The sequence below is a fragment of the Trachurus trachurus genome (genome assembly GCF_905171665.1).
Source record: "Trachurus trachurus genome assembly, chromosome: 1".
Classification (NCBI taxonomy): domain Eukaryota; kingdom Metazoa; phylum Chordata; class Actinopteri; order Carangiformes; family Carangidae; genus Trachurus; species Trachurus trachurus.
Genome location: NC_139891.1, coordinates 13,080,186 through 13,106,037, shown reverse-complemented (window position 1 = coordinate 13,106,037; position 25,852 = coordinate 13,080,186). Strand labels below are relative to the sequence as shown.

At 42.1% G+C, this 25,852-nt stretch overlaps 1 protein-coding gene across 1 annotated transcript; it reads left to right on the top strand.

The window, feature by feature from the left end:
• The first annotated feature begins 1,697 nt into the window (after positions 1–1,697).
• LOC310994452 (myosin-9-like) lies at positions 1,698–24,980 on the top strand. The gene is made up of 43 exons (XM_083983155.1): positions 1,698–1,896; positions 6,543–6,733; positions 6,950–7,090; positions 7,252–7,408; positions 7,776–7,803; positions 8,068–8,161; positions 8,642–8,662; positions 9,825–9,917; positions 10,241–10,304; positions 10,697–10,795; positions 11,138–11,281; positions 11,838–11,933; positions 12,068–12,144; positions 12,341–12,535; positions 13,312–13,485; positions 13,707–13,880; positions 14,287–14,401; positions 14,765–14,955; positions 15,081–15,202; positions 15,478–15,547; positions 15,642–15,802; positions 15,988–16,096; positions 16,519–16,650; positions 17,041–17,247; positions 17,328–17,465; positions 17,596–17,719; positions 17,810–17,981; positions 18,154–18,366; positions 18,622–18,766; positions 18,861–19,067; positions 19,191–19,295; positions 19,442–19,594; positions 19,731–19,979; positions 20,607–20,819; positions 20,989–21,201; positions 21,313–21,474; positions 21,673–21,801; positions 22,494–22,582; positions 22,791–22,914; positions 23,106–23,314; positions 23,509–23,617; positions 23,719–23,891; positions 24,143–24,980. Exons 2-43 carry the CDS (start codon positions 6,548–6,550, stop codon positions 24,249–24,251), a joined length of 5,886 nt encoding a protein of 1,961 aa, XP_083839281.1. The 5' UTR covers positions 1,698–1,896; positions 6,543–6,547; the 3' UTR covers positions 24,252–24,980.
• The last annotated feature ends 872 nt before the right edge of the window (positions 24,981–25,852 follow it).

The window sequence follows — 25,852 nt, the reverse complement described above, 5'->3', positions numbered from 1 at the left end:
GTGTGTGTATATATGTGCCCTTGTCCTATCTCATTCATGCTGCAACATGCCGCCCGCCCCCTACATTTCTATCAGCCCGTATTTGATGTGTGACAGATATGAAGTAGCAGGAGGACTGGGGCTCAGGGTAATGACAGGGTTTGAAAAGAAACTTAACACCACAGCCAAAAAAAAAAAACACGCACACAACACAACAATAGTCCACGCCTCTCTCCACCTCTCTGCTCAGCAGCCCTCTCTCTTTTCTGGAGATCCTTTTCTTTCTCTGTCTGCTCTCTCTGACCATATATGGTAGGGAATTAAACCAAAAGCTCATTGGTGGATGGGAGACAAAGTGCAGGTATACATTTCCTCTTGTTTGGGAAATGTTGCTGTGACACATTTAGTTCATGTCTTGTTTGCGTCAGTAAATATCAGTTTCTAATTAGATTTTTACAGTCAGAATACAACACTTGAGAAGAAGAAATGCTGTGTTTTTCCACTGTCACTGGACCCATTGACTTGCAACAATAAAACTATTGAAAGATGAAGATAAAGCATGTTCCAGGCAGCAGTCTCCTTTCATGTTGGTCTACCCTCTTTACATTTGTGTCCTCTCTCCACGGCCACTTATGTGGTTTTGTTTTGTCATATACCCACCATGGACACATCAGCAGTGCCACACCCCTGCTCCTGTTGCAGGTACAGACGAGGCTCCGCATTCCTACACACACACGCGACTATCTGATTAGATACAAAAGTTACTGAAAGTCCTGCAGCATATCTCCACATCCTTCTGTCTGTAATATGTGAAGCAGTTTATCATATCTTAAAATCTCCCACAATGAGACTAGAGTGGCTTATGTTTAACTTTATATTATATTTCATTAAGTTTGAGAAGAGCACATCCTGTTGAATCATAGCAGAACATCATCAGACTAGCCTGCAGATATATCTAAAGTTAAAACAACAAGTAGCACAGCAATTAAATCATGGTGAATCAGTTATATCATTATCTCATTTGGTGTATTGTTTTTATTAATGAATTGCTGATGGTTTTTCAACACTTAGTATATAAAATTTCACATTATTTGATGTGTTCTCTGTTGATTGACTTAATTGTTAAGTCAATAATTTCAGCTCTAATTGTGATCATATATTCAAACAAAGGACACTGATTATCTTTCCATCAATATTGACGAGCAGCACTTGGCTTACATTTGGACCACATCCTTGATTATGTCCAGGTCTACGGTCCAAGTCTGGTCAATATGCAGCACAACTGTCAAATAGGCCTACTACTTCCTCATCTGGACCAAAACTGGAGGATAAGAGCCAGATGTGGAACCAGAGTGTGCATTGGGCTGCAAGATTCATTTAACTATCTGGGGATTATTCACAGTCTAATTTTATTGACCTTTCTGAAAAGTTAGTTTAATTGGCTACATCACAATCAGAGAGGTCAGGGACAATGGTCAAGAGCAACAACAACAAAAACAAAAACACACATGTTTAATAAACTATTTAATATAGTGTAATTTAAAAACAAAACAAAAACATATTGCCAATGTATTGATTCAGAGGCTCGTGCAGCATCAACTCTTTTACGTGGAGCTCTTGAACGCATCTTACGTCGTGGGGCAGGGGAGGGGGCGGGGCTTCTGATAACCTGGATCAAAGGTGCGAGCCGTCCATCCCCGCAGAGCCACGCCTGAGCAGCTGGAGCGCGTGACAGAGCAGAGGAGGACAGAAGAGGAGGAAAGAAAAGAGAGAAGAAGTTGTTGTTGTTTTTTTTTGTCTCCTTGAGCAGCTTCTTGTTTCCTGAACCAAGAGTCGTCGAGCAGGACGTCGCTGCTGCAAACACGGACAGAGGAAGACGAGCCGAGCTCACCTACAGTGCCTGCAGCTGAAAACCAGGTGAGTCCTCGAGTTCGTTTTGAGAGGTGGAGGGTTGTTATCTGTGTCCCCAGCGGACGGGAAGGATCACCAGCTAATGTGCAACTTTATATTTTTGAGTGCAATGGAGACAGAGTTTATAGCCTACATTTCAGAGAAAATACATGAATCACCCTAGTTTGCTCGAGATGAGAAATGTGGCGCACCTGGCCAGGTGTGCTCATCAAGCCGAGGACCCCTTTAAACACGCGCGTGCCCAATCATCACCATCTTGTTGGAGAATATGGATTATCACGATTAAAATTATGGAAGAAATGCAGCCATAGCTATGACAATAAGTTACAGCTACTGGTATCTCTCTGTATGATGTAAACAAGTCGAACAGCGTCCAGTATAACCATTAACATGAACCAGTTCTTCCTATTTTCACAACGTGAAAAGTATATTTTTCCTACACTGGCAGAAGTCAAAATTCTGACTAAAAATTGTTCATGTTTAGTTCACTTGTACAAATACATCTGCAGGTTGCATGTTTCCTTTATTTAGCAGGAGACAATGATGTGTTCAGTGACACCAAAATGACCGACAGGCTTCTGTTGTAGTGTGAAATTCATGTTTGAATTCCACATATTCGCTGTTCAGAGGCAAGTTTAGGGCTGTTCATGCTTACGTAGTTTGGATCTTGCAATGCATTGGTTTTGTATGAGATGAACACTTCTTCCTTCCTTTTTTTTTTTAGCAGCACACACCCTGCTGCTCGTGCGTGTGCCTGTGTGCATCTACCCTTGGGATATGAAATTGACACTGTGTTAATGCTGTGGTTTTTGTGATGACTTGGCTTGTCATACATTCGCAGTACATATTTTTTTTTTGAGCCAGTTTCACACAGGTCACATTTTTACCATTGACTTGTGACAATAGTCACTGATAAGAATGCAGTCTTCCTCTTTTGGTTTAACTAGGAAATCAAGCAGCACTGTGGCTACATTTCTTATACATACATCAGCTTGTACAGTAATATGTAAAGTGAAATGGAAACATCTTATTACAGTAAATATTCAGATTACACCCATTTTTTCTACCATGTCTGAATCTCTAAGAAATTAGACATCTTCTCCTTGTTCACTGCTCTAACACTTTAATCCCTGAATCCCACACCACTGTGCATCTCTTATCAGTCCCTCACCCCAGCAGCCCCGTCTCAGCGGCACAGGCTGCAGGTGGCAGGGCTCGTGCTCTCTGTTAGCCTAGGTGAAGTCCAGGTAAAGCTGGGATTGAGTGGCAGCCAAGAACAGCAGAGTGCAGGTTCTGTTTAAAACGTTCATCTTAAGGCCAAAGAGCACAAGGGGCGTGGATGAAATGGGTCCATGCAGACCAGAGGAATGCATCTACAGAGATAACTAGGCTACATGTACTGTAGAAACTGTGAAGTTTAACAAGGTGAGGAGATGCAGATGTGACCAGACTAGTGTTTACATGTTGGTTGCAACCCAGTCACTTAAGATGTTGTGCATCCTCAACAGGGTTTTGACTGGATAGATGGTTTTTTGAACAGGGGAGAATCGATGCAGAAGAGTGGACATGCAGATTAAAGTAGTTGTGGTGTTGTCATTTTTGAAGCACTGTGGCAAAATGTGCAGAGGCAGACTTTGTGCAACTTCCTCAGGAAGTTAGCCCATGGATAGCTTTTAGCAGTGAAGCCACATACATGTGAATGTCACAAGTTTTCTGCGAAGGCTTATTGTGTAGTCACTTTGTAGTTGTAATTAAAATATTAATGATGTATTCAAGCCCTTGTATATTTGCTGTAAATGCGTGATGCTCTAGTCTCCCCTGGCCTCTACAGATGCTGCGGTTCAATCACTGTGCTTCATGATCAAACCTGAAGAAATGTGGGCATGTTGTGTTCCTCCCCCACTGAGCCTCAGGAGTCTGAGCACATAATGAACTTAAGAGAGACACAGATGACACCTTGTGCACTGATCCCTTTATCCCTCACTCTATAAACACACACACACACAGTCTTGTGTCTTTATCTCTCTCCACACACAAACGCACACACACAGCACGTGCTGTTCTGTTGTTGTTCACCATCCATCGTCAACCTGAGAGAGGGCGGCTCTGATCACCTTCTGCTCTGCAAACATTCATTGAAATCTAAACATTTAGTCCTGTCTAGAAAAGTAAACCAAGATGTGGACATTCATATAGGTTAGTGATAGGTATGTAACAAGGGATGCCTTGTTCATATTAAATTTCAGATCTATTCATTTCAATTGCCCAGTTGATTATGGGAGATTTTTACAACCCTTTCCCTTCAGTGTGGTCTTTATAAGGGAGTATCTTTCCTCTGTTGCTTTAGCCATACCGTTCCCAACCTGGAGGCCATAAGATAATGCTCTGGAGTCGCCAAGTGAAAGTGTCCTCCTTTTGTCTCCTCCTTTTTTATTAAGATACACTTGATTGTTACTTGGGCAATCCATCGTGGGACAATACTTTATTCTATTGCTGTCTTAGTCTTAACAGAAAATATTGATTAGAATAATTTGCACATTAAATCCACATTTTGGTGATCTGTATTTATTTGATGGACCCTCCTGAGAGATAAGATGAGCCATTGCATCCATTTGTTGGATTTTAATTCATTAGAGGGCTTTTTCATTTTTACTAATGAGGCACCAAGTCTTTATCCAGGGTGTGGTTGGGGAGTAATGACATTTCTCTCTCTGCCCAGACTTGCTCCTGACATTCCTTCCTGCCTCTCTGACTGCGAAGCATCCCTCCACCAACCTTTATCAGGACTTTCACCCAACTTTAAACAACTAAGGCCTCTAAAGGCCTCTTTATCCTAAAACAGACAATGTAATGGCTACCCATTTCATTACCTTTGGCGGAAATTGCGGATGTCAAGTGATTTGTGAATAATGAGCAGTGGGAGAAGGAGTTGGGAATTTGTGGAATTCTGTGTAATGAGCTGGTGAAGAAGGAATGTGGGTCGCACAGGGAATAGAGGATGGTCAGGTAGAAGGAGAGGGAGTTGTACTGTAGGGCGCAGCTGAAAAGTGACTTAATTGTTTTGTCCGACTGTCGACCCTCATATCATTAATATACTCTTCAAAACAGATCAGAGACAAAAAGATGAAGAGTGAAGTGAATGAAGAGCTTTAGTGCACAGTTGGGTTTATAGGTCATGTGTAAAGTATTTGCATGCTCATTGTAATAACACAGTGAATTGACATGAAATTACAGCTGTGGCAGAGGCAATGTGCCCAAACCTGTGCTGCACCTCCTGTTGACTCCTGACACTGCATTAAATGTCATTACCTTGAAGAGTGTTAGCGGCATCTTTGAGTTTGTGCGAGTAAGAACACAAACCTCAGTTATATACTGGGGTGAAACGTTGCAGTTGAATGTCAGAGGTGAAAGTCACACACAAACACGTCACTGCATGTGATGAGCAACAGATTTGCATGACGGGCAGGAATAATGATGTTGTAGAAGATTGTGACATGCAGAGTTTTTTGATGAACAGATATATAAGTAGTAACCATCTCAAATAATAATAGAAGAGAATAAAAAAACGACATACCCTTAAATTACAATATTATTGTGCTTTGAGGATTTAAAAAAGATTGTTCAAATGTCCCACAACCTGTCAGGTTTGTTCTTTCTTATTACGTCCCTGTATAGTCTAGTCAATAGTCTTAACAGCCGTAACATTTGTTGACTTATCTTTCCTTGAACATGTTTAATAAAACTGGAAGGTGTTTAATACTTTTTTTCACCTCAAGCCTGTGTCTAAATAAAACATGGGCATAATCCTTCCAGTATAATGCAATTCAAAATACTACAGAGAAACACCTGACACTGGCTCAGAAACTGTATCACACTGTCCTCTACACATCACATATTTACCTTTACTCAGAGTCTGAAACTCTGAGGCTGCCAGGGCTCCTCATGCTCAGACATTCTTCATCTCAATCTTGATGATAAAGACACACATTCATAGATGGTACAGTAATGGTGCTAGTGAATCAGTTAAAAGCATAAAAGGGTTTTGTGCAACAATGAATTGTACAAGAATGGGAAGTGAGTCAGACTCATGGCTGCATGAACTTACAATGTCATTGCATCATCATTATCGTCAGTTTAGTGCCCTCAGATCTGGAGGTCATAAGTTAGTTGTGTTGAGGCTTTTGAAGACAACTATGAGGAACTTGGCCACCAACTCCTAGAAAATAAGCAGGACGGTCAAGACTGGACTATTTCATTTAAATATTACAAGGCACTAAACTGAATTGGATCTTACAGTAGTCTTCCTTTGTATATTTGGATGTTCTTAAGTATTTTTGTCTCCTGCATTTAGATAATCTTAAATGTAATTTCCCCATTTCTGATTAAATAAATTGAAGCTTTGTATTTCATTAATAATCACTGAAGGCGTCCCCCCACAGTATGAAGTAGTTTTTCTGGAGGTTGCATTGAATGAGTTATGGTCTTTCTTGACCTATGACCAAAAATGACACCAAATTGATGCTAAAAACATTACGATTTGTGTATGTGTGTGTGTGTGTGCCTTGACTTGTTATCATGTCTAAAGTCTGGTCATCAGGCTTCTCAAAATGGCTTCGGATTTATTACAATATTCCCTTTGCTCTGTCTTAAAGCTACGATGACGGACGCAGACAAATTCCTGTATGGGGACCGCAGTGGCATCAACAACCCCTTGGCCCAGGCCGACTGGGCCACTAAGAAGCTGGTATGGATCCCGTCTGAAAAACTGGGCTTTGAGGCCGGGTCTGTCAAAGAGGAGCATGGAGACGAGTGTGTGGTGGAGCTGACGGATTCTGGCAAGAAGGTGGGAAAACATCATTTCTCTTGATCCTGAATTTGTCCATACATTACTGTTATAGGATGAAGTTTTTGGAAGATGCATCGTTAACTGGCAACCAACCAGCTTTTTCATGTGCTGTGTTAATGGTTATCGTACTTGTTTTCAAGTAAACGTAAACATTTCAGTTGTCAGTGTACACAAGGCTCATCTGACAGGATGTCTTGTCTCTATGAACCTTAGGTGAAGGTAAACAAGGATGACATTCAGAAGATGAACCCACCCAAGTTCAACAAGGTGGAGGACATGGCGGAGCTCACCTGCCTGAATGAAGCCTCTGTGCTGCACAACCTCAAGGAGAGATACTACTCTGGTCTCATCTATGTGAGTTTGGGTGTATGCATGTGTTTACAAAGCACCACAATGAATGTGTATTTGCACAGAGCCACATGTAATGGATATGTCTTTGACATGAACTTCATTGTGTGCATCTAGCTGTGTTAAAGCTCTTCTCTGACAGTAACTGTCTCTCTCTTCTTACTCAGACGTACTCTGGTCTCTTCTGTGTGGTGGTCAATCCGTACAAGTACCTGCCCATCTACACTGAGGAGATAGTGAACATGTACAAGGGCAAGAAGAGACACGAGATGCCCCCTCACATCTACGCCATCACAGACACAGCTTACAGGAGCATGATGCAGGGTAATGGTCATATTTTGGTGTATTCGACTTTATATGCTCCATGCACCCAGACTATTAACTCGCAGTGGATAAAGTTTAGGTGCCCAAGGCGACTTAACATGTCAAACCAACAGACCTAAACTTAAGTTAAGGATGGCAACAAATTGGAGTAACAAATCTTCCTATTGAAAAGCTGGAGCATTTTTATTCAGAAGAGAAAAAAACTTGATTTAATTGCAAATAACCCACCATCTATTAACTTATTTCTCCTTAAGAGTCAAACACTTAGCCAACATGTTATTCTGTTAACACTGAGCCTTACCTCTTCTGTTTTGTCAGCTTTGTTTTTTCATTGAAACGTTTCTGTTTTTTTTGTGTGTGTTGATAGATCGTGAGGACCAGTCCATCCTTTGCACGTAGGTCTCTTCTGTTGGTACTTCCTCAGTAATCATGCCAAAAAAACTACTCAGTTGATATTGAATGAAAGTACAGGTTCAAATCTAACCCACTCTTTACCTTGGAAAACCTGTATTCATTGCAGGGTAAAGTGTTGCTTTTATTTTGAATGTAGTAGTGGCAATATTCATCCTAAATGTAGCGTGGTGTATCCTCCTTTTTCTTTTATTTGACCCCTCTCTTACACACTTTGTGTCTAAATCTTCATATGGTCTTTTTTTCAGAGGGGAGTCGGGAGCAGGAAAAACTGAAAACACAAAGAAAGTCATTCAGTATCTTGCCCATGTTGCCTCATCTTTCAAATCCAAGAAGGACCAGGTCAGTTTTTCTCTTCTCATTCCCTCCTTACTTCCTGAATCTTCATCCACAGATGTGTAAAGACTACAACGGAAAGCCCCCCCTGTATTTTTCCTCTCTGGATATTCTCTGCTCCTTCCTGCCTCCCCATCGTTCCCATTTGTAGATTTCCATTTTAGTCTCTCTGTGTGTGATGTTGTCTACCTGAGCAAGCTGTGTGGCGACTACTGAACATTCCTCTTTCAGGCCTGTACGTGCCCGCACCTCCCCGCGGTGACTCGAAGTGGAGCAGAACACAGATGTGCATGTGTTTCTGTGTGTGTGTGCAAACTTGTACTCATTCTTTATACAGGTTGTTTCACAAGACAACACATGAAATTTCATTAATCATTTCTCAATGATTTGCCAGGTGACACCAGGTTTCCTCTGCAGTTATGTAATTTGTGTGCCGAAGCTGGTATCTGGTGTGTTGATCTTTCTCCTTTTTCACTTCCTCTCCAGGGCAGCGCAGTGTTGTCTCATGTGAGTTCATCGCTCTGACTCCATAAGCATGCTGCCTTGACTGTTTGTTTGTGCACATGCGCTACTTCTACTAACAGGAAACATATTCTTGTCTGTGTCTGGGTATTGAAGGAAATGCATCAAATCACTTGAACATAAGTGATGGCTTTTAAAGGAGCAGTTCAACATTTTGATGAAATGAGCATATTAGCATTTAGAGATTTAGATTGGAAGACTGAAAGCAGTCTCATGTTTGTGCAGTAAACATGACTCTATAGCCAGCAGCCAGTTATCTTGGTATACAGACTGGAAACAGAAGGATACGACGAGCCTGAGTCCACCTACCAGCACCTGATGTTCACTCTTTAACTTTTTTTAAATCCATACAAATGAGGAAACTCCCTGTAAAACCAGTCTTACTTTTACATCGCACAAGACCAAACTAACTCTACTACTGACCTGAGCCTCATATTTCATGTGAATGCATGAGTTGTATATCTCTGCTCTCTGCAAGTGAATGGGTGCTTTTTTCTACTAAGAAAGTGCTACAATAGGAAAAGTGTTTTTGTTTGTTTTAATTCTTTGTCAGTTTTCTATTTATTGTAAAGAATCTGACATGAGATCAGAGATTATTTTCGTTGTGTGAGTGAACTGCTCAGAAAAACAGTCGAGTTGTCTTAGGTTTGACTCGGATGTTGAACAACACCTTGGTGTTGGTGCTTAATGTAAAACAGTATCAGGTGAAAGTGTCCCACCCCACCCAGCAGCTATCCTTTTTCCCACTCTGGTCAGGCTCAGCTCATGTCATTGTTATGTAGCAGTGTGTATAGGTCTGGGGTGTTGCAGCGCACTCCAGCATTTGCTTTAGGTGATCTTGCCTAACCTGCCTGTGTGCTTCTTGTTTGTGTCTGCATGGACAGGGATGGTCTTACAGGGGTTTTGTTGCCCTGTGGGTTTGCCGTGCTGTGGGAGTGTGTGTTGGGATGTGCAGGCTGCAGTTTGTGTGTGTGGAGGGGGAGGGACAGGGGGGTGTTTGTATCTGCTGATTAAAGACATGTAGCGCTGCAAGAAAATGCATGATTTTCAAAAGTTGTGCTTGCTTGCTGCCAACGCCCAGCACAGAGTCAGGATAAAGCACTGTTGGTCTCCACACCTTGCTCTGATACCATCTCCTCTCCATCAGGGGGAACTGGAGAAACAGCTGCTGCAAGCAAACCCCATCCTGGAGGCCTTCGGTAACGCCAAGACCGTCAAGAATGATAACTCCTCAAGATTTGTAAGAATAAACTAAAATCTATTTTTTCAGTTCTTTTTTTTTTTCTAAATAATTATACATGAAAGTTCATCTTGCATAAACAGCAATTAAAATTAGAGTGTATCAAACATTATGTATTTACCTGCACTGCTTATGAAAAAACACTGAGAAGGGCAGAGAGAAACAAATAACCAAGGTTGTTCAAGTTTAGCAGATGTAGGAAACACACTCGCTGTAAAAGGCTGAAGAATTACTACTTAATGTGTTACCGTGAAACATAATTCTTAATTTCAGTGCTGTAAATCAAAATGTTTTTATCTTTTTTTTTTTTTTTTTTTCTTTAGGGAAAATTTATCAGGATCAACTTTGACGTAAATGGATACATCGTTGGAGCCAACATTGAAACTTGCATCCTTTTTAAACAAAAGAATATTCCTGTTACACTCTCAGATCTTCTGTATGCGGGCTGCAAATCGCCCCTGGCACAAAAATGTAGCTTTTCCCAACGTTTTGTGCTTAGAATGACTGAGAATAGCTGGTAGCCTACTGTTGAGCTGTAATAGTCCCCAACCCCACACCACCATTTATCCAACCTAGCACAAGGCCGTTCTGTGACAGACGGGTGTTCACATAAGTTGAAGATTTGGGGTCCTTACAATTTTAGATGTGTTGTGAAAATTTCACATTATAACAGTGAACAGTCTGGCAACTTTGTCCCAATCAGTCTTGGCTTTCTGCATTGCATGGTGATCGTTGCTGCTGAGTTTGCATTTGTATGTCCTTGACGGAAATGCTGTCAGATCTGCTGGAAAAGTCTCGAGCCGTCAGACAAGCTAAAGAGGAAAGAAGCTTCCACATCTTCTACTACATGCTGACAGGAGCAGGGGACAAGCTGCGCTGTGAGCACTGAAAACAAATTTTTATTCCAACATGGATGCACTGAACTGGGCCTCAGGAAAGGCCTGACGTTGAATGTTGCAAATGTGGTTGTATTGATGACTGAACGTGATTTATAGTTCAAGAGCTAAGACTTCTATAAACTTAGTGAAGTGCATGTGAAATGCCTGCTGTAGGCCTCTAAAGACTGAGGTTCCTTTTTCTCAGTTCAGTTATTATAGCAGCTGAGTAGAGCTGGAGTGTTTGTGCAGAGTCATGAGAATACAAAGCCCAAATCTCCACTTACAGAAATACTGTTCATGATAAATTCTCAATAAAGAGCTCTCTCCTCTTTTCACAATCAGCCGAGTTATGTCTGGAGGATTACAGCAAGTACCAATTCCTGTCAAATGGAAACGTGACGATTCCCGGCCAGCAGGACACGGACATGTTCACTGAGACAATGGACGCCTTTGAGATCATGGGCATCCCAGAAGAGGAAAGAATTGGTATTTATCCTCTTATTTGCTCTTTTAGGCTGTGAATAACAATTTATTTTTTTAGTGTTTTCATGTTATTCAGTCATGTAACACTGAATGTAAAGCTAGCAGAAGTGGGGCAGAAGACTCTTGCATAGTAACCACAGATTTAACAATGCAGAATTTAAATGATTGATTAAATCCGCTTTGCAGATGTTTTATGACGAAGAAATGCATTCAACATGTTTATTAGAGCACAAAGATGAGCTCAATGTGTTTTGCTTGTTAAACCATTCAAAAACCTGATATTGAGCCAGACAAAATAATAGGTAAAAGAAAATGTACAATAATTACTGTTTCCTGTGATGACTACAATCTGACAAAACCTCACATGTGAGAAGCTGGAACCAGCAAAAGTCTGTTCACTACTGATTAACCTGCTAATAGTTGAAGAGCTGTTTACAATAAATTTGGATGTTTAAAATTTGAATACGTTTATTTTCTTTAAAGGAGTGTGTTTATTACACACAATTCCTAATCTGACTTCCTCTACAGCAGACACTGACCTCCTCTGTTTGTTGCTCAGGTCTGTTGAAGGTGGTGTCGGCTGTGCTGCAGTTGGGAAACATGAGCTTCAAGAAGGAGCGTCACTCTGACCAGGCCTCCATGCCTGACGACACTGGTACGCAGTTAAATACACACACAACCTCATCATCATTTCCTCTGCATGTGGTCTGTCTCATTCCATTTGCTTAAGCCCTCCTAATTCATCATAATCCATCATCTTCCGTTGTGACCACCATGTTTCACCTCCAGCTGCCCAGAAAGTGTGCCACCTGCTGAGCATCAATGTCACTGACTTCACACGAGCCATCCTGTCTCCCAGAATCAAGGTCTGCATAGCTATCAATACATGAAGTTTCACATCGGTCACCGAGTTTAATCTATTTCTTCCACTTTTGATTCCACCTGGTGTTTAGGTTTCCATTTCTTAATCCAATTTAAATGAAGATTTAGTAAGTGAGATGATTTCCATGTGATAATGACCTGAGTCTCACAGTATGTCATTGGATTATTTTCTGTGTCCAGGTTGGCAGGGACTATGTGCAGAAGGCCCAGACTCAGGAGCAGGCTGAGTTTGCAGTCCAAGCTCTGGCCAAAGCCTCTTACGAGAGGATGTTCCGCTGGCTGGTGCTGAGAATCAATAAAGCTCTGGACAAGACCAAGAGACAGGGAGCCTCCTTCATTGGCATCCTGGACATTGCTGGATTTGAGATCTTTGAAGTAAGCTGTTCAGGAGCTTGACAGATTGATGGTGTTAATTGTAATTGTGGTGCTGTGATCACAGACGGAGTCCCCTGGTGTTTGTGTCAACAGTTTAACTCTACTTTCATCATCACCCAACATTTATTTAAGCTTTTCCAGGTCTTCTGACCCTCCATTACTTATGTACTGTACATTGCCTTTTTTTGAATGGTGTCTGTCAACATTAGTATACTAATTAGTCGCCACTCTCCAGTGTAAGGACACAACAGATTAGAATAAGTACGTATATAGTATAGTAAGTGTGTGATGTGGAGTTATGTTGCACTGTGAGAACCCCCAGCATACGCAGCTGGTAAAACCTGATGAACAGGTACGTAGGTGTCGTGACGCAAGAGTCTGCAGCCCCACTGTTGTTGCATCATTGGTCATAACAAGCTTGTATAGTAATGATCTGCCCACGGTGTGTCGTCATCTCAGCGGCAGGTTAAAAAGTGGATGAGGAGCGATATGAGATAAACCCAAAAATGTAAAAAAAAATTATATACAATCGATAGCGCAGAGACACTGAGGGAGGATTGACAATCACAAAGTAGGCCTATTGTGTGTTGTAATATTTTTTTAGTAGCTATGTTTAATTGCAAATATAATTAACAGTTTATCATCTCAAATAGTGGTTTTGCCTATACGCTTTTAGAAATGGTTTAAAGTTGTCAAATCATGCCAACTTGGTGTATTATTGATGTATTGTTATTTTGATATAACGGTGCAAAACTTTTTGTGTTTCTCTCCTCCAGTTGAACTCCTTTGAGCAGCTGTGTATCAACTACACCAATGAGAAGCTGCAGCAGCTCTTCAACCACACCATGTTCATCCTGGAGCAGGAGGAGTACCAGAGGGAGGGCATTGAGTGGAGCTTCATCGATTTTGGCCTGGACCTGCAGCCCTGCATTGAACTCATTGAAAAACCTGTAGGTTATTATGTATTCTTAAACAAATAACGCCAAAGGCATCTATCTTGACTTCTCATCACACTTCAGATAAAGCAGACATTGAGTTACAAGCTCTCTGCAGAATTTACCGCTTGTGTTCGGATTTCTGCTTTACAAGCTGAGACATGTTACTGCACAGGGATTATTAAAACTGCAAATGTCATGTGTTCACCTGTTTGTCTTTCCACTGTCCACCTAAGGCCGGTCCACCAGGAATTCTGGCTCTGCTGGATGAAGAGTGCTGGTTCCCCAAAGCCACAGACAAGAGCTTCGTGGAGAAGGTGGTCCAGGAGCAGGGGACACACCCCAAGTTCCAGAAACCAAAGAAACTCAAGGACGATGTTGATTTCTGCATCATGCACTACGCTGGAAAGGTCAATGGCAATAACTGTGTTTTCATTTGAATATCAAGACATCTGAACATTTGCACTTAGACACAGGCATCCTCCGAGTCCTACCTAAAGGAAAAATGTTGACAAAAAAATTCAACATCAGGGCTAAAAATGGAAAATGCTTTGATGTTGTAGCCGGTGGAGGGGAACAGATTTACCTGCATCCTTTACTTTTAGGTAGTTTGCAGCCCTCTAGTGGTGGCTGTTATTCAGCTCGTAAAATTATTCATGCAGCCAAAAGTACCAATATTCACCTCACTAAACACAAATGGCAACTTCTTCACCGATTGCTGGTCCATACACTGACACACACATAACAATGGTTCGATGCTAACATTACATTAACTCAACATTACAGTTTGTTATCATTAACTGTGCTCTGGTGCAGGTGGACTACAAAGCAGACGAGTGGCTGTTGAAAAACATGGATCCTCTGAACGAGTGTGTCGCCACTTTGCTCAACCAGTCTACAGACAAATTTACTGCTGACCTGTGGAGAGACAGTAAGTGGTTCAACTGAACTCATACAAAATGTCATACAGCTGTAACAGTGTACACATGGCCATATACCATAGTTACCATATACCATGTCACATGTGACATATGGTATAGGGTTATTTTGAGAAATTGTCTGACAACCTTTTTTTGTAGGAACTCCCGCACACTGTCTTCACTTGCAAGGGAATTTATTTACGTTTCAGTACGAGGCCTTCATCGCCACCACATAAAAAAAAAAAGTTGTTGGACAAATTGTCCTCCTACGCACCTGTCTGTTTTAAATAGATGTGTATTTTTCATTTTGAGAAATTAAAAATGACCTTTGTCTATAAAACAATTAATTTCCCCCCTTTTCTACGTCCTCTCAGTGGACCGTATTGTCGGCCTGGATAAGGTGGCAGGAATGTCAGACTCCATGCACGGTGCGTTCAAAACCCGTAAAGGCATGTTTCGCACTGTGGGCCAGCTGTACAAGGAGCAGCTGAGTAACCTCATGACCACACTCAGGAACACCAACCCAAACTTTGTCCGCTGCATCATCCCCAACCACGAGAAGAAGGTACAGCACAGAGAGACAACACTTCACTGCAGCTTCTTAAGAGATTAAATATCTTTTTGTTTTTTCGGAGAAGAACAGATGAACAAGTCTCTAAATGTAGTCTCTGTATTGGTTCCTTCCTTCAGGCTGGTAAATTGGAGTCTCACCTGGTCCTGGACCAGCTGAGGTGTAATGGAGTCCTGGAGGGAATTCGCATTTGTAGACAGGGTTTCCCCAACCGCATCGTCTTCCAGGAGTTCAGACAGAGGTAACGTGGCAGCAGAAGTGTCAGGATGTTGTTTTTCTTCTCTTTATAAACCTAACACTCCTAGAACATTTTCAGAACAAACCTACTTGACATCTAACCCATCCAAACATCATTATAACACAAGATAAACACATAATGGATGAGATCCATCAGTTATAGAGACTGCAGATTTATAACCACAATAAAGAATGTGCCCATAACTACAAAATCCAATCGGATATGAGCAGCTGCTGTTCATGATGTCATTTGTTAGAAGTTGTTTTTCTGTCTCTCAGGTATGAAATTCTCACTCCAAATGCTATTCCAAAGGGCTTCATGGATGGAAAACAAGCCTGTGTGCTCATGGTAATAACAATAAACCAGTTCATTAGAGGAGGAAGAAAATGGCTCCATGTTTATTCAAGTGTCAGGACTTGTGACTGACTCCCTTTTCCCTCAGATCAAAGCTCTTGAGCTGGACCCCAATCTGTACCGCATCGGTCAGAGTAAAGTGTTCTTCAGAGCTGGAGTCCTGGCTCACCTGGAGGAGGAGAGGGACATCAAGATCACTGATGTCATCATCAGCTTCCAGGCCTGGTGCAGAGGATATGTGGCGCGCAAGTACGAAGAATAAAGTCATTTTAACATATTAGTTTAATTTTTTTTCACTTTCACTCAACATCTATAGATATGGGAAACATCTTTGCATCTTGTGTCTTTTTTCACACAGCTTCTTTCAAGTTTTGACAAAAAGACTTTGTACTCAATATTATTTGTTTGTACTGTTTCTTACTTTTTTTTCTTAGAGCTTTTGCCAAGAGACAGCAGCAGCTGACAGCCATGAAAGTTATCCAGAGAAACTGTGCAGCTTACCTCAAACTCAGGAACTGGCAGTGGTGGAGGCTTTTCACCAAGGTAAGAGATTAATGAAGGTAAAGCTGACTTTCACTAAAGGTTTACTCAACACAGTAACAGGACAGCAGCGCATTTCACCTTCTAGTGTCATGGTCACTCTTGTAACTATCAAAATATAATGCATAATTTTCAACGAAGCCTAAAAGAAGCTTAACAATGTAACATGCTACATAAATTAGAACTTAAACCTAAGACTTATTCTTAAAGCTGTAGGCAAAATGTTGATGTTAAAAGATATTTGATGTAATATGAAGAATATTTAATTTATCTGTGCATCTGTAGAGCACTCTCTACAGATGCTTTAGGATAATGCACTCTTCAACAGCTGGAGCAATGAAGCAAAAGAAAATAGGTTTTCCTTTTGAAAACTAAAAAACAAATGTTTGGTTGGCTTTTTTAACCTATTTATTTTTTTCCTATAGGTGAAGCCACTGCTGCAAGTGACTCGGCAGGAAGAGGAGATGCTGGCCAAAGACGAGGAACTGGTCAAAGTGAAGGAAAGACAAGTGCAGGCTGAAGTGCAGCTCAAAGAATTTGAATCCAAGCAACAGCAGGTAGGAACCTCTGCAATAATGGAGTCAGTTTAACGGTGTCGTCTATTATAATAATATCTGAACTAGCAGGGGTCCAGCCAACACAAGAAAGCTTGGTAGAAGTACTTTGTGGGCCACCTATTATTTCCAGTGTTATTGTGAGAAAGTATTACCGTTAAGTAATGGCACAGAAAACTCACCACTTGACAGACAATCCCCATCACAACCAACAGAATAAGGACCGACCAGACGAGACCAGAGTCAGAATGGTGCTGATGGATATTTAACAGAAATAAAATAGATGTCTGAGATGGCCTCATATTAATCTGTCACTAAGTCATCATCATTCTTATGTGATGCACCTGTCATCATCCAGCCTCTCTCTGACTTTGCCTCCCTTCCCTCTTCTAGTTGAATTCTGAGAAGTTGGCCCTTCAAGAGCAGCTCCAGGCCGAGACGGAGCTGTGCGCTGAGGCTGAGGAGATGAGAGCTCGTCTGGCCACCAGGAAGCAGGAGTTGGAGGAGATCCTGCATGACCTGGAGTCTCGCCTGGAGGAGGAGGAGGAGCGAGTCACTCAGATGCAGACTGAGAGAAAAAAGATGCAGCAGAACATCACAGTCAGTAAAGTCCAGAATCCAAACTGTGATTAAATGTTTTAATACATGAATGTGGCATAATTTTGTTGTTGTTTCTCCAGGACCTGGAGCAGCAGCTTGACGAGGAGGAAGCTGCCAGACAGAAGCTTCAGATGGAGAAGGTCACCACGGACGCCAAACTGAAGAAAATGGAGGAGGACGTCATGGTGCTGGACGACCAGAACTGCAAACTCAACAAGGTCTCAAAGAAATACTCTTTGGATAATGAATTGATCTTTCTAACTCTGAAATAATCAGGAACATTATAAACAAAATGTTTGCACCTGTGAAAATTTGTACAACTGTTCCTTGGTTTGTATTGAACCTCAGGAGAAGAAATTATTGGAGGAGAGAATCTCTGAATGCACCACCAACTTGACCGAGGAGGAGGAGAAGTCTAAAAGTTTGCAGAAACTCAAGAATAAACACGAAGCCATGATCACAGATTTGGAAGGCGAGTATCTGTTTACCTTACCTTATTTTTCAAGCTTTTTGATGTTCTGTATTTCTAAATTACAACTTAAGTTTGACCTTTCACCTACAGATCGTCTAAGAAAGGAGGAGAAAGTGCGTCAGGAGTTGGAAAAGAACCGTCGTAAACTCGAGGGAGACTCCACTGAGCTCAACGACCAGATTGCAGACCTGCAGGCACAGATAGCTGAACTCCGAGCTCAGCTGGCCAAGAAGGAGGAGGAACTCCTCAGTGCACTGGCCAGGTCTGGGTCATACTTTGCAACTTTTGCATTTTGCTCCAATGTTATTAAAAGCAACGATCGGCCATTTTTCCCAACATGATAAAAGTTAACTTGGTCATTTGCAAGTTTGCAAGTTCATATGGAGTAACCTGTCTGTCAGACTCATGTCTCTGTTCCCTCTCCTCACCTACAGGATTGAGGAGGAGGCTGCCGCTAAAAACACAGCCCAGAAGAAGATCAGGGAGCTGGAGGCCCAGATCTCTGAGCTGCAGGAGGATCTGGAGCTGGAGAGGCAGGCGCGCTCCAAGGCTGAGAAACAACGCAGGGACCTGGGAGAGGAACTGGAGGCCCTCAAGACGGAGCTGGAGGACACACTGGACTCCACTGCAGCACAGCAGGAGCTCAGGTAACTGTCTGCAGCGAGATGTCTGAATTTCTGCCACAGTTTCTGAAAAACATGATAATGATGGCCTGAATGGTCAGTTGACAAAATCCTCAGAATATTTCAATCTCAAATCATCACGCAACATTTCACCAACTGACATTGTATGAATCTGGTTATACTGGAAACTGGGGGACATCCACATGATAAGGGAAGACCCCACATTGTATCCAATATCAGTTTCTCCTCTGTCCTCTTCTCACACCTCTTTGTTTCCAGGACGAAGCGCGAGACTGAGGTTGCCCATCTGAAAAAGACACTTGAGGATGAGGCCAAGACCCATGAGCAGCAGATGGCTGATATGAGACATAAGCACGGTCAGGCATTCGATGAGCTTAACGAACAGCTGGAACTGGCCAAAAGGGTAACTGTCACGTTTTTTTTCTTCTGACCACAATGGTAGTGTTTAACTCCACCACCGTGTGATCGGTAACATGTCTTGTGTGCTGCTCCTGCAGAACAAGGCATCCGTGGAGAAAGGCAAGCAGGCCTTGGAGAGTGAGTGGAACGAGCTGCAGATCGAGTTGAAGACTCTGGTACAAGGCAAATCAGATTCTGAACATCGTCGCAAAAAAGCAGAATCCCAGGTTCAAGAACTGCAGGTCAAACATGGAGAGAGTGAGCGTCAGAGGCAGGAGATGTCCGACAAGATCACCAAGATGCAGGTATGGATGGAGAGAGTCTCTCAGATGGTTTACAGGGTGGAGCAGCGCTAAAAGAAGATGAACTCTTGGAGTGGCTGATGAAAAAATGTTTATGACCACTGCTTCTTTCTCTCTGGTGTCTAGTCGGAGCTGGACAACGTAAACAGCCTCTTGAGTGAAGCAGAGGGCAAGAACATCAAATCTAGCAAAGACTTTTCTTCTGTAGAGTCTCAGCTGCAGGATGCACAGGTACGAACACTCTGCATTTATTTCAAGCTGCTTAATATGTCAACTATGTTTTAAAAAAATACCTGTTCTGTTCATTAGCCTGTAGCTAATCTGGTCTGATTTTTCATGGTTCAAAATTGTTTTGTTTTTTCCTTATCTGAACTCAGGAGCTGCTGCAGGAGGAAACTCGTCAGAAGCTCTCGCTCTCCACGCGGCTGAGGCAGATGGAGGATGAGCAGAACAGCCTGCGGGAGATGCTGGAGGAAGAGGAAGAGGGCAAGAAGAACGTGGAGAGGCAGGTTTCCACTCTGCAGGCTCAGGTTGGTCCACTGTGTTGTTCTGTAACAAAGTAAATGTCATTGAATGTCTATAGGACTTGTGATTCATTCATCAAAAAGAAGACATTAATGCTGCTCAGCTTTCTCTGATTCGCTCTGTGTTCCTCTATGTCTTCAGCTGGCAGATATGAAGAAGAAGCTGGAGCAGGAGGCCTCAACCTTGGAGGGAGCAGAGGAGGGCCGCAAGAAAATCCAGCGAGAAGTGGACAGTTTAACGCAGCAGCTGGAGGAGAAGACGGCAGCTTACGACAAACTGGACAAGACAAAAACCCGTTTACAGCAGGAGCTGGACGACCTCTTGGTGGACCAGGATCACTTGAGGCAGATTGTCTCCAACTTGGAGAGGAAGCAGAAGAAGTTTGACCAGGTATCATCTTGTTGCTGCTATATTTAATTTAACCATGTAAGACCCATTGAGCCCCAGAAACCATTTGAAAAGATTGATCTTCAAGTGTTTGCAGTAAATGTCACAGGTTAAAGGGGAGGAGCTGGCAACAGTAGATGTGTTCTTGTTGCACAAATGAAATGATGCATGCACATCAGTAGAAAAACATTTTCAGTTATGAATAGTGTAAAGACATAATCCCATCTGCCTACCTTGGTATGAGATGGGAACAAATGAAGAGACAAAACCAGGTAATGTCTCATGGATTTCCTGAGATCTGTGATGGTGTGGCTACTGTAATCTTTGTCACAGGACCATGCATTTAGAAATCATGCAAAGAATAAACCTTCAGTGGTAAACTTTCTAGTGTTAAGCCCAGATTTAGTTTGTTGCTCTGAGGCCACAAATATGGGGATCTTATTTTTGTTGTGCCTTTTTTTTCTGGATTAAGAACATGTTTTTATATGGATTACTGAAAAAAAGCAAAAAGCTGAAAATATGGCTGTTTTTCCTACATCAAAAAGTTAAATTTTGGACATTATTTTCAAAAGGTCAGTGGTGTGTAAATCTTTTACTGCCCTGTCTGATCTGAACCTCTCCTTTCCTTAGATGCTGGCAGAGGAGAAGACTATTTCTACTCAGTATGCTGATGAGCGTGACAAGGCCGAGGCTGAGGCCAGGGAGAAGGAAACACGAGCACTGACACTGGCCCGCGAGCTGGAAACCATGACGGACCTGAAGGACGAGTTGGACCGGGCCAGTAAGATGCTCAAAGCTGAGATGGAAGATTTGGTCTCCTCCAAGGATGATGTTGGCAAGAGTGTAAGAGAAATCAGCAGCTTTTGTTGTTGCTTGCAGAACTATAGTAAGATTAACTGTTTCTAATTGGGTCGAGAGAGTAGGTTGCTGCTTTGTCATTGGCAGCATTTGTCCTCTTCATTGCAGGGAAAAACACTTATTAATATGTAAAATGCAACCTCCTTGTCCACAGGTTCATGAGCTGGAGAGGTCAAAGCGTGCCATGGAGCAGCAGCTGGAGGAAATGAAGACTCAGCTGGAGGAGCTGGAGGACGAGCTGCAGGCCACAGAAGACGCCAAACTGCGTCTGGAGGTCAACATGCAGGCCATGAAGGCCCAGTTTGACCGAGACCTGCAGGCCAGAGATGAACAGGGAGAGGAGAGGAGGAAACAGCTGGTTAAACAGGTACGAGGGAGGAACCTAAAATGTCTGGCTCACACACTTGGTTTCATTTTAGTTTCTTCACCATCTGCTCCAGGGTTGTAAAATGCTGAGTTTATGGTTTGTCTCTTTTAGGTGCGTGAGATGGAGATTGAGCTGGAAGATGAACGCAAGCAGAGAAGTCAGGCTCTTTCATCAAAGAAGAAGCTGGAGATGGACCTGGCAGAACTTGAAGTCCAGATCGATGCTGCCAACAAGGGCCGTGATGACGCCCTCAAACAGCTGAAGAAACTGCAGGTAAAACAAAACACATGCACCAAAACATCAAACTCTTCAACTGTAATACTGATACTGGACAAGTATCTTCAGCTTGTTTCTGTCTGTGACCAGTCCAAGTAAGCAGACTTGCTGACTATGCTTTTGTGGTCACTTAAACTGACTGAATGCTCCGCATGGTGTCTAACCTCCGCCCTGTTGTGTGTGTCCACTCTCCAGGCCCTCATGAAAGAGCAGATGAGGGAGCTGGAGGAGCTGCGTATGTCCAGAGATGAAGCCGTCAACGGGGCCAAGGAGACTGAGAAGAAGCTCAAGGGCATGGAGGCAGACGTCCTGCACTTCCAGGAGGTAAAACTTGAGTGGATGACAGGGTGTGGATAAAGTAGCTGGTGTGGGCATTTTCTTTTGTCATAGATGTATAAATGTTAAGCAGAATATTTTAGGATGGCATGATTATGTAAACATGACAATGTCTTGTGAACCATCAGTACAAATAACATGTAGGTCATGACTTAGAAGGAAATGCCTTTAGAGCTCTCCCACTTCATTTTCAACATGAAACTGATAACTTGGCCATGATGCTCTCAGTGACCTCTAGTCATACTGAGTGTTAGCAGTGGAGTAGGTAAAAGTATAGAAATGTTCAGAAAATACATTTTCTCTCCTCTTTGGGCACTTTCAAGTCAGAAACTTGGCAGTGGTTTTAACCATTTACTGTTTGATATCAATAAATGCACATAATTTTCTTTGGATGTGATCAGTATATCATTTATTACTCTCTACTATGGTTATCCACTGCCATCAAGGGTCAAACTTCAAAGTGAGAACAATATATACAGTAATATACTGAATGACTGAAATAGACATATTATAGAAAGGGACTAGAACAAGGCTCAATTCAAAAACAACCATCTGTGTGTTTTTTGGTTAATTGCATACAGTGAATATTGTCTAAATTTGTAAGAAACTGCCACATTTTTACAGGTAACTGCCAACGGCCTCCAAAAACTTAATATACTTGTACCCTCCACTTCCTCCAGGATCTGGCCAATGCAGAGAGACTGAAGAGACAGGCCCAGACCGAGAGAGATGAGCTCCAGGACGAGATTAACAGCAGCAACTCCAAAAAGTATGAAACAATTAATTATATCTGGAGAGTGTGGTTGTAGTTCATGTATTAATTGACAACTGGGTATTTATTTATTTAAATGTTCAACTATTAGTTGAAAGTTACATAAACGTGGTTTCAGTGTACATACAGTACATAGATGTTCATTTTGTTGAGTTAAAGTAAATATTAACCATCAGTCCTGCTTGTCGTCTCTTGCTGTTGCTAGTTCTCTGCTTGCCGACGAGAAGAGGAGGCTCGAAGCTCGTATCACACAGCTGGAGGAGGAGCTGGATGAGGAGCAGCTCAACACCGAGATGGTCAATGACCGTCTGAGGAGAACCACACTGCAGGTACGGATGCACGTTACCCCAGATATGTTGAATCACTAAACGGATAAGAGAAAACCTGTAGAGATGTAACAAGAGAATACAGAACAGGAGGAAAAAATCTTTAGGAAAGAGCCACAATGAGGACCACAGGAGAGGAAAATGTGCAGCACTTTACTTTAACATGGGCTCTCTCCTGCGTGTCCCCTCATCAGACTGAGCAGTTGAGCACAGAGCTGGCTGGAGAGCGCAGCAACTCCCAGCGGCTGGAGGGGGCTCGCTCTCAGCTGGATCGCCAGAACAAGGAGCTTAAGTTGAAACTGCAGGAGCTTGAAGGAACCATCAAGTCCAAGTACAAGTCCTCCATCGCCACCCTGGAGGCCAAGATCGCTCAGCTGGAGGAACAGCTCGACACCGAGTCCAAGTGAGTGATGGGGTTTTCTGTCTGTAAACCAAGCAAACTCATTTCAAATGAACACTTTTGTGTTTGCCTTGTCTGCTCCATTTTTGAATGATCCTCTTTGATAGTGGCTGTAAATGTTGTTGCTTATTTTTTAGATAATCCCTAGAACTTGATGTGTTTCACAGCTGCACATTTGCTTTTTCTACTCGTTTCAGGGAGCGCCAACAGGCCTCCCGGTTAGCCAGACGGACAGAGAAGAAGCTGAAAGAAGCTTTACTACAGGTGGATGACGAGAGGCGCAACACAGATCAACACAAGGACCAGGTAAGCGTCATGACTGCTGAAAAGGAAAGAGGTGTTAGTTGTGTAGTTTGATTTGGATGTGAATCCCTGCTGATTGTGGTTACCTCTGTCTCTCTCTGCAGGTGGAGAAGACGAACAGCCGAATGCGTCAGCTGAAGCGCCAGCTGGAAGAGGCCGAGGAGGAGGTGACTCGAGCCAATGCCTACCGTAGGAAGCTTCAGAGGGAGCTTGACGATGCCACGGAGTCAGCAGACTCTATGAACCGTGAAGTCAGCTCTCTGAAGAGCAAGCTCAGGTAAGGTCTCTGCAGAAGCTCAGGATCCTGAATGCTGATAGCATGTGGTCTCTCATCTTGTCCCCTGCTGCTTTGACTTTGACCACTTTGACCAATCATCATGTGCACTTGAAAAATGTTTTGTTCTTGGATTGTGATTTTACACTCAATTTTAGTCTTTAATTAAAATATATAATATCCAATCTCTTTTCTACTTGTGTGCAGTGTTTGTGCAATGCTTGATTTGTGCTTAAATTATTTGTTTTTTAAAGACGGGGAGATTTCAATCTGCGCCGTATCACCAATCGCTCCGGCATTGAAAGCGATGAGGATGTGGACATCCAGACCGAGACAACTCAGGAGGAGGAGCCAGCTGAGTGAGCAGAGGAGCGCCATGAGGAAAAATATTATAATGACCAGTCAACATGGAGAAACAGTAAAATATTAGTCATGCAAGCTATGGTGTGAGACTGAGAGGATTTAGCCTTTTATTCAACTTGACAATCTACAACTAGCCTTATTGTTGCTTCCCATGATACATTTACATTTGGCCAAATCTTATTCATCTCGGCAAATGTGAGCAATGTTTTTCTACAACACTTGGTCTATTTTTCTACTTAATGGGTATAATTATGAAAATTGCTCCTCTAACAAGCCATTGCAGTTTCATTTTATCTGTACTTAAGGGTTATTTGCTGTCACTGCTTATGGAGACACACTGGTTATTTTATGCTTGTTTTGCACACAAATATGGGTCTTCTTTTAGGGAGTTCAGGTGCAGTTACTAGTTAAAAATCTGTATCTGTACTGTATGCTTTTCCTTTTCACTGTTATTACCTCAACCAAAACACACACTGCCAACATAGATGAAAAGAACACGAGTTTGGAAAATGTTGACATGGTTGAATTATACTAAGTTGGTGAACAATGTTGGTACAAATCGCTTGGTTGATGTATCATTTCTCACTGGATTTACAATAAGTGATTATTGGTGGTGGGTTATCATGTAGCAGCTATGTGCTATGCTTTGAGCAGCAGAGTGGTTTCTATTGGCTCCATAGCCCCTGAATGTTGAATCCTGCATATTTTAGGTCCATTATGATCCCTGTATTATCAAAGAAATTACATTTCATATTGATGCCAATATTTTAAGGCTATGCAATATTTTATATAATGCCTTAATGCAATAAATTGACAAAATATTAAATGTATTTCACTTCATCTTTTATGAGTAAAGTCAATTTGGGGATAGTATTCATATTTAAAAAAAAAAAAAAAAAATCGATACTCACATGTACACTGAAATAGTTGTTGGTCACTGTACTGTAAGTGTCCCTCCTGTCTAGGCTGTCTGTGAAAATGTTTCCCTCCCTTCCTTCAGTGACAGATAGTGGACACACTTCAGCAGCAACACAAATCATGTGTTTTTTCATAATGAGATTTGTTGGAGCAGAAAAATCCTTCTTTGTTTCATTTTATAACCCTTTTTATGACATTTAATGACCTTGAGAGGGACTATTTTCCACAATGGTTGAACAGAAATACTACACCTACTGTCTATTTGTGTCACAGCATGTAAAGAGTCTTAAACTTCTGTCCTGCTGTCCTCTACACAGGACAATGATACAAAACAGACCAAAGAGTCCACCGTGAACTACTGCAAGAAACACAAGCAGTTTTTGGAACAGTTAAATGTGTAACTTTGAAACTGTACCACAGATGTTATACTGTCTTAACATTATACTATGCACAGTAAGCAAATGAGCTCAAAGCACCTGGAAAGACACAAATAGCCTATGTCTGCAAATAAAGAATACGCCATAGAAAGACTAGGCTAAGCAGAAGTTAAATAAATGGAATAACACCACATCATGTGATAAATACTTTATGATAAACGAAAAGAAAGGCCCCTATTGGATATGACACACAGAGAGAAAGAGTCGGTATTTGTGTCCCCGGAAACACTTTGTTGTTATTTGTAT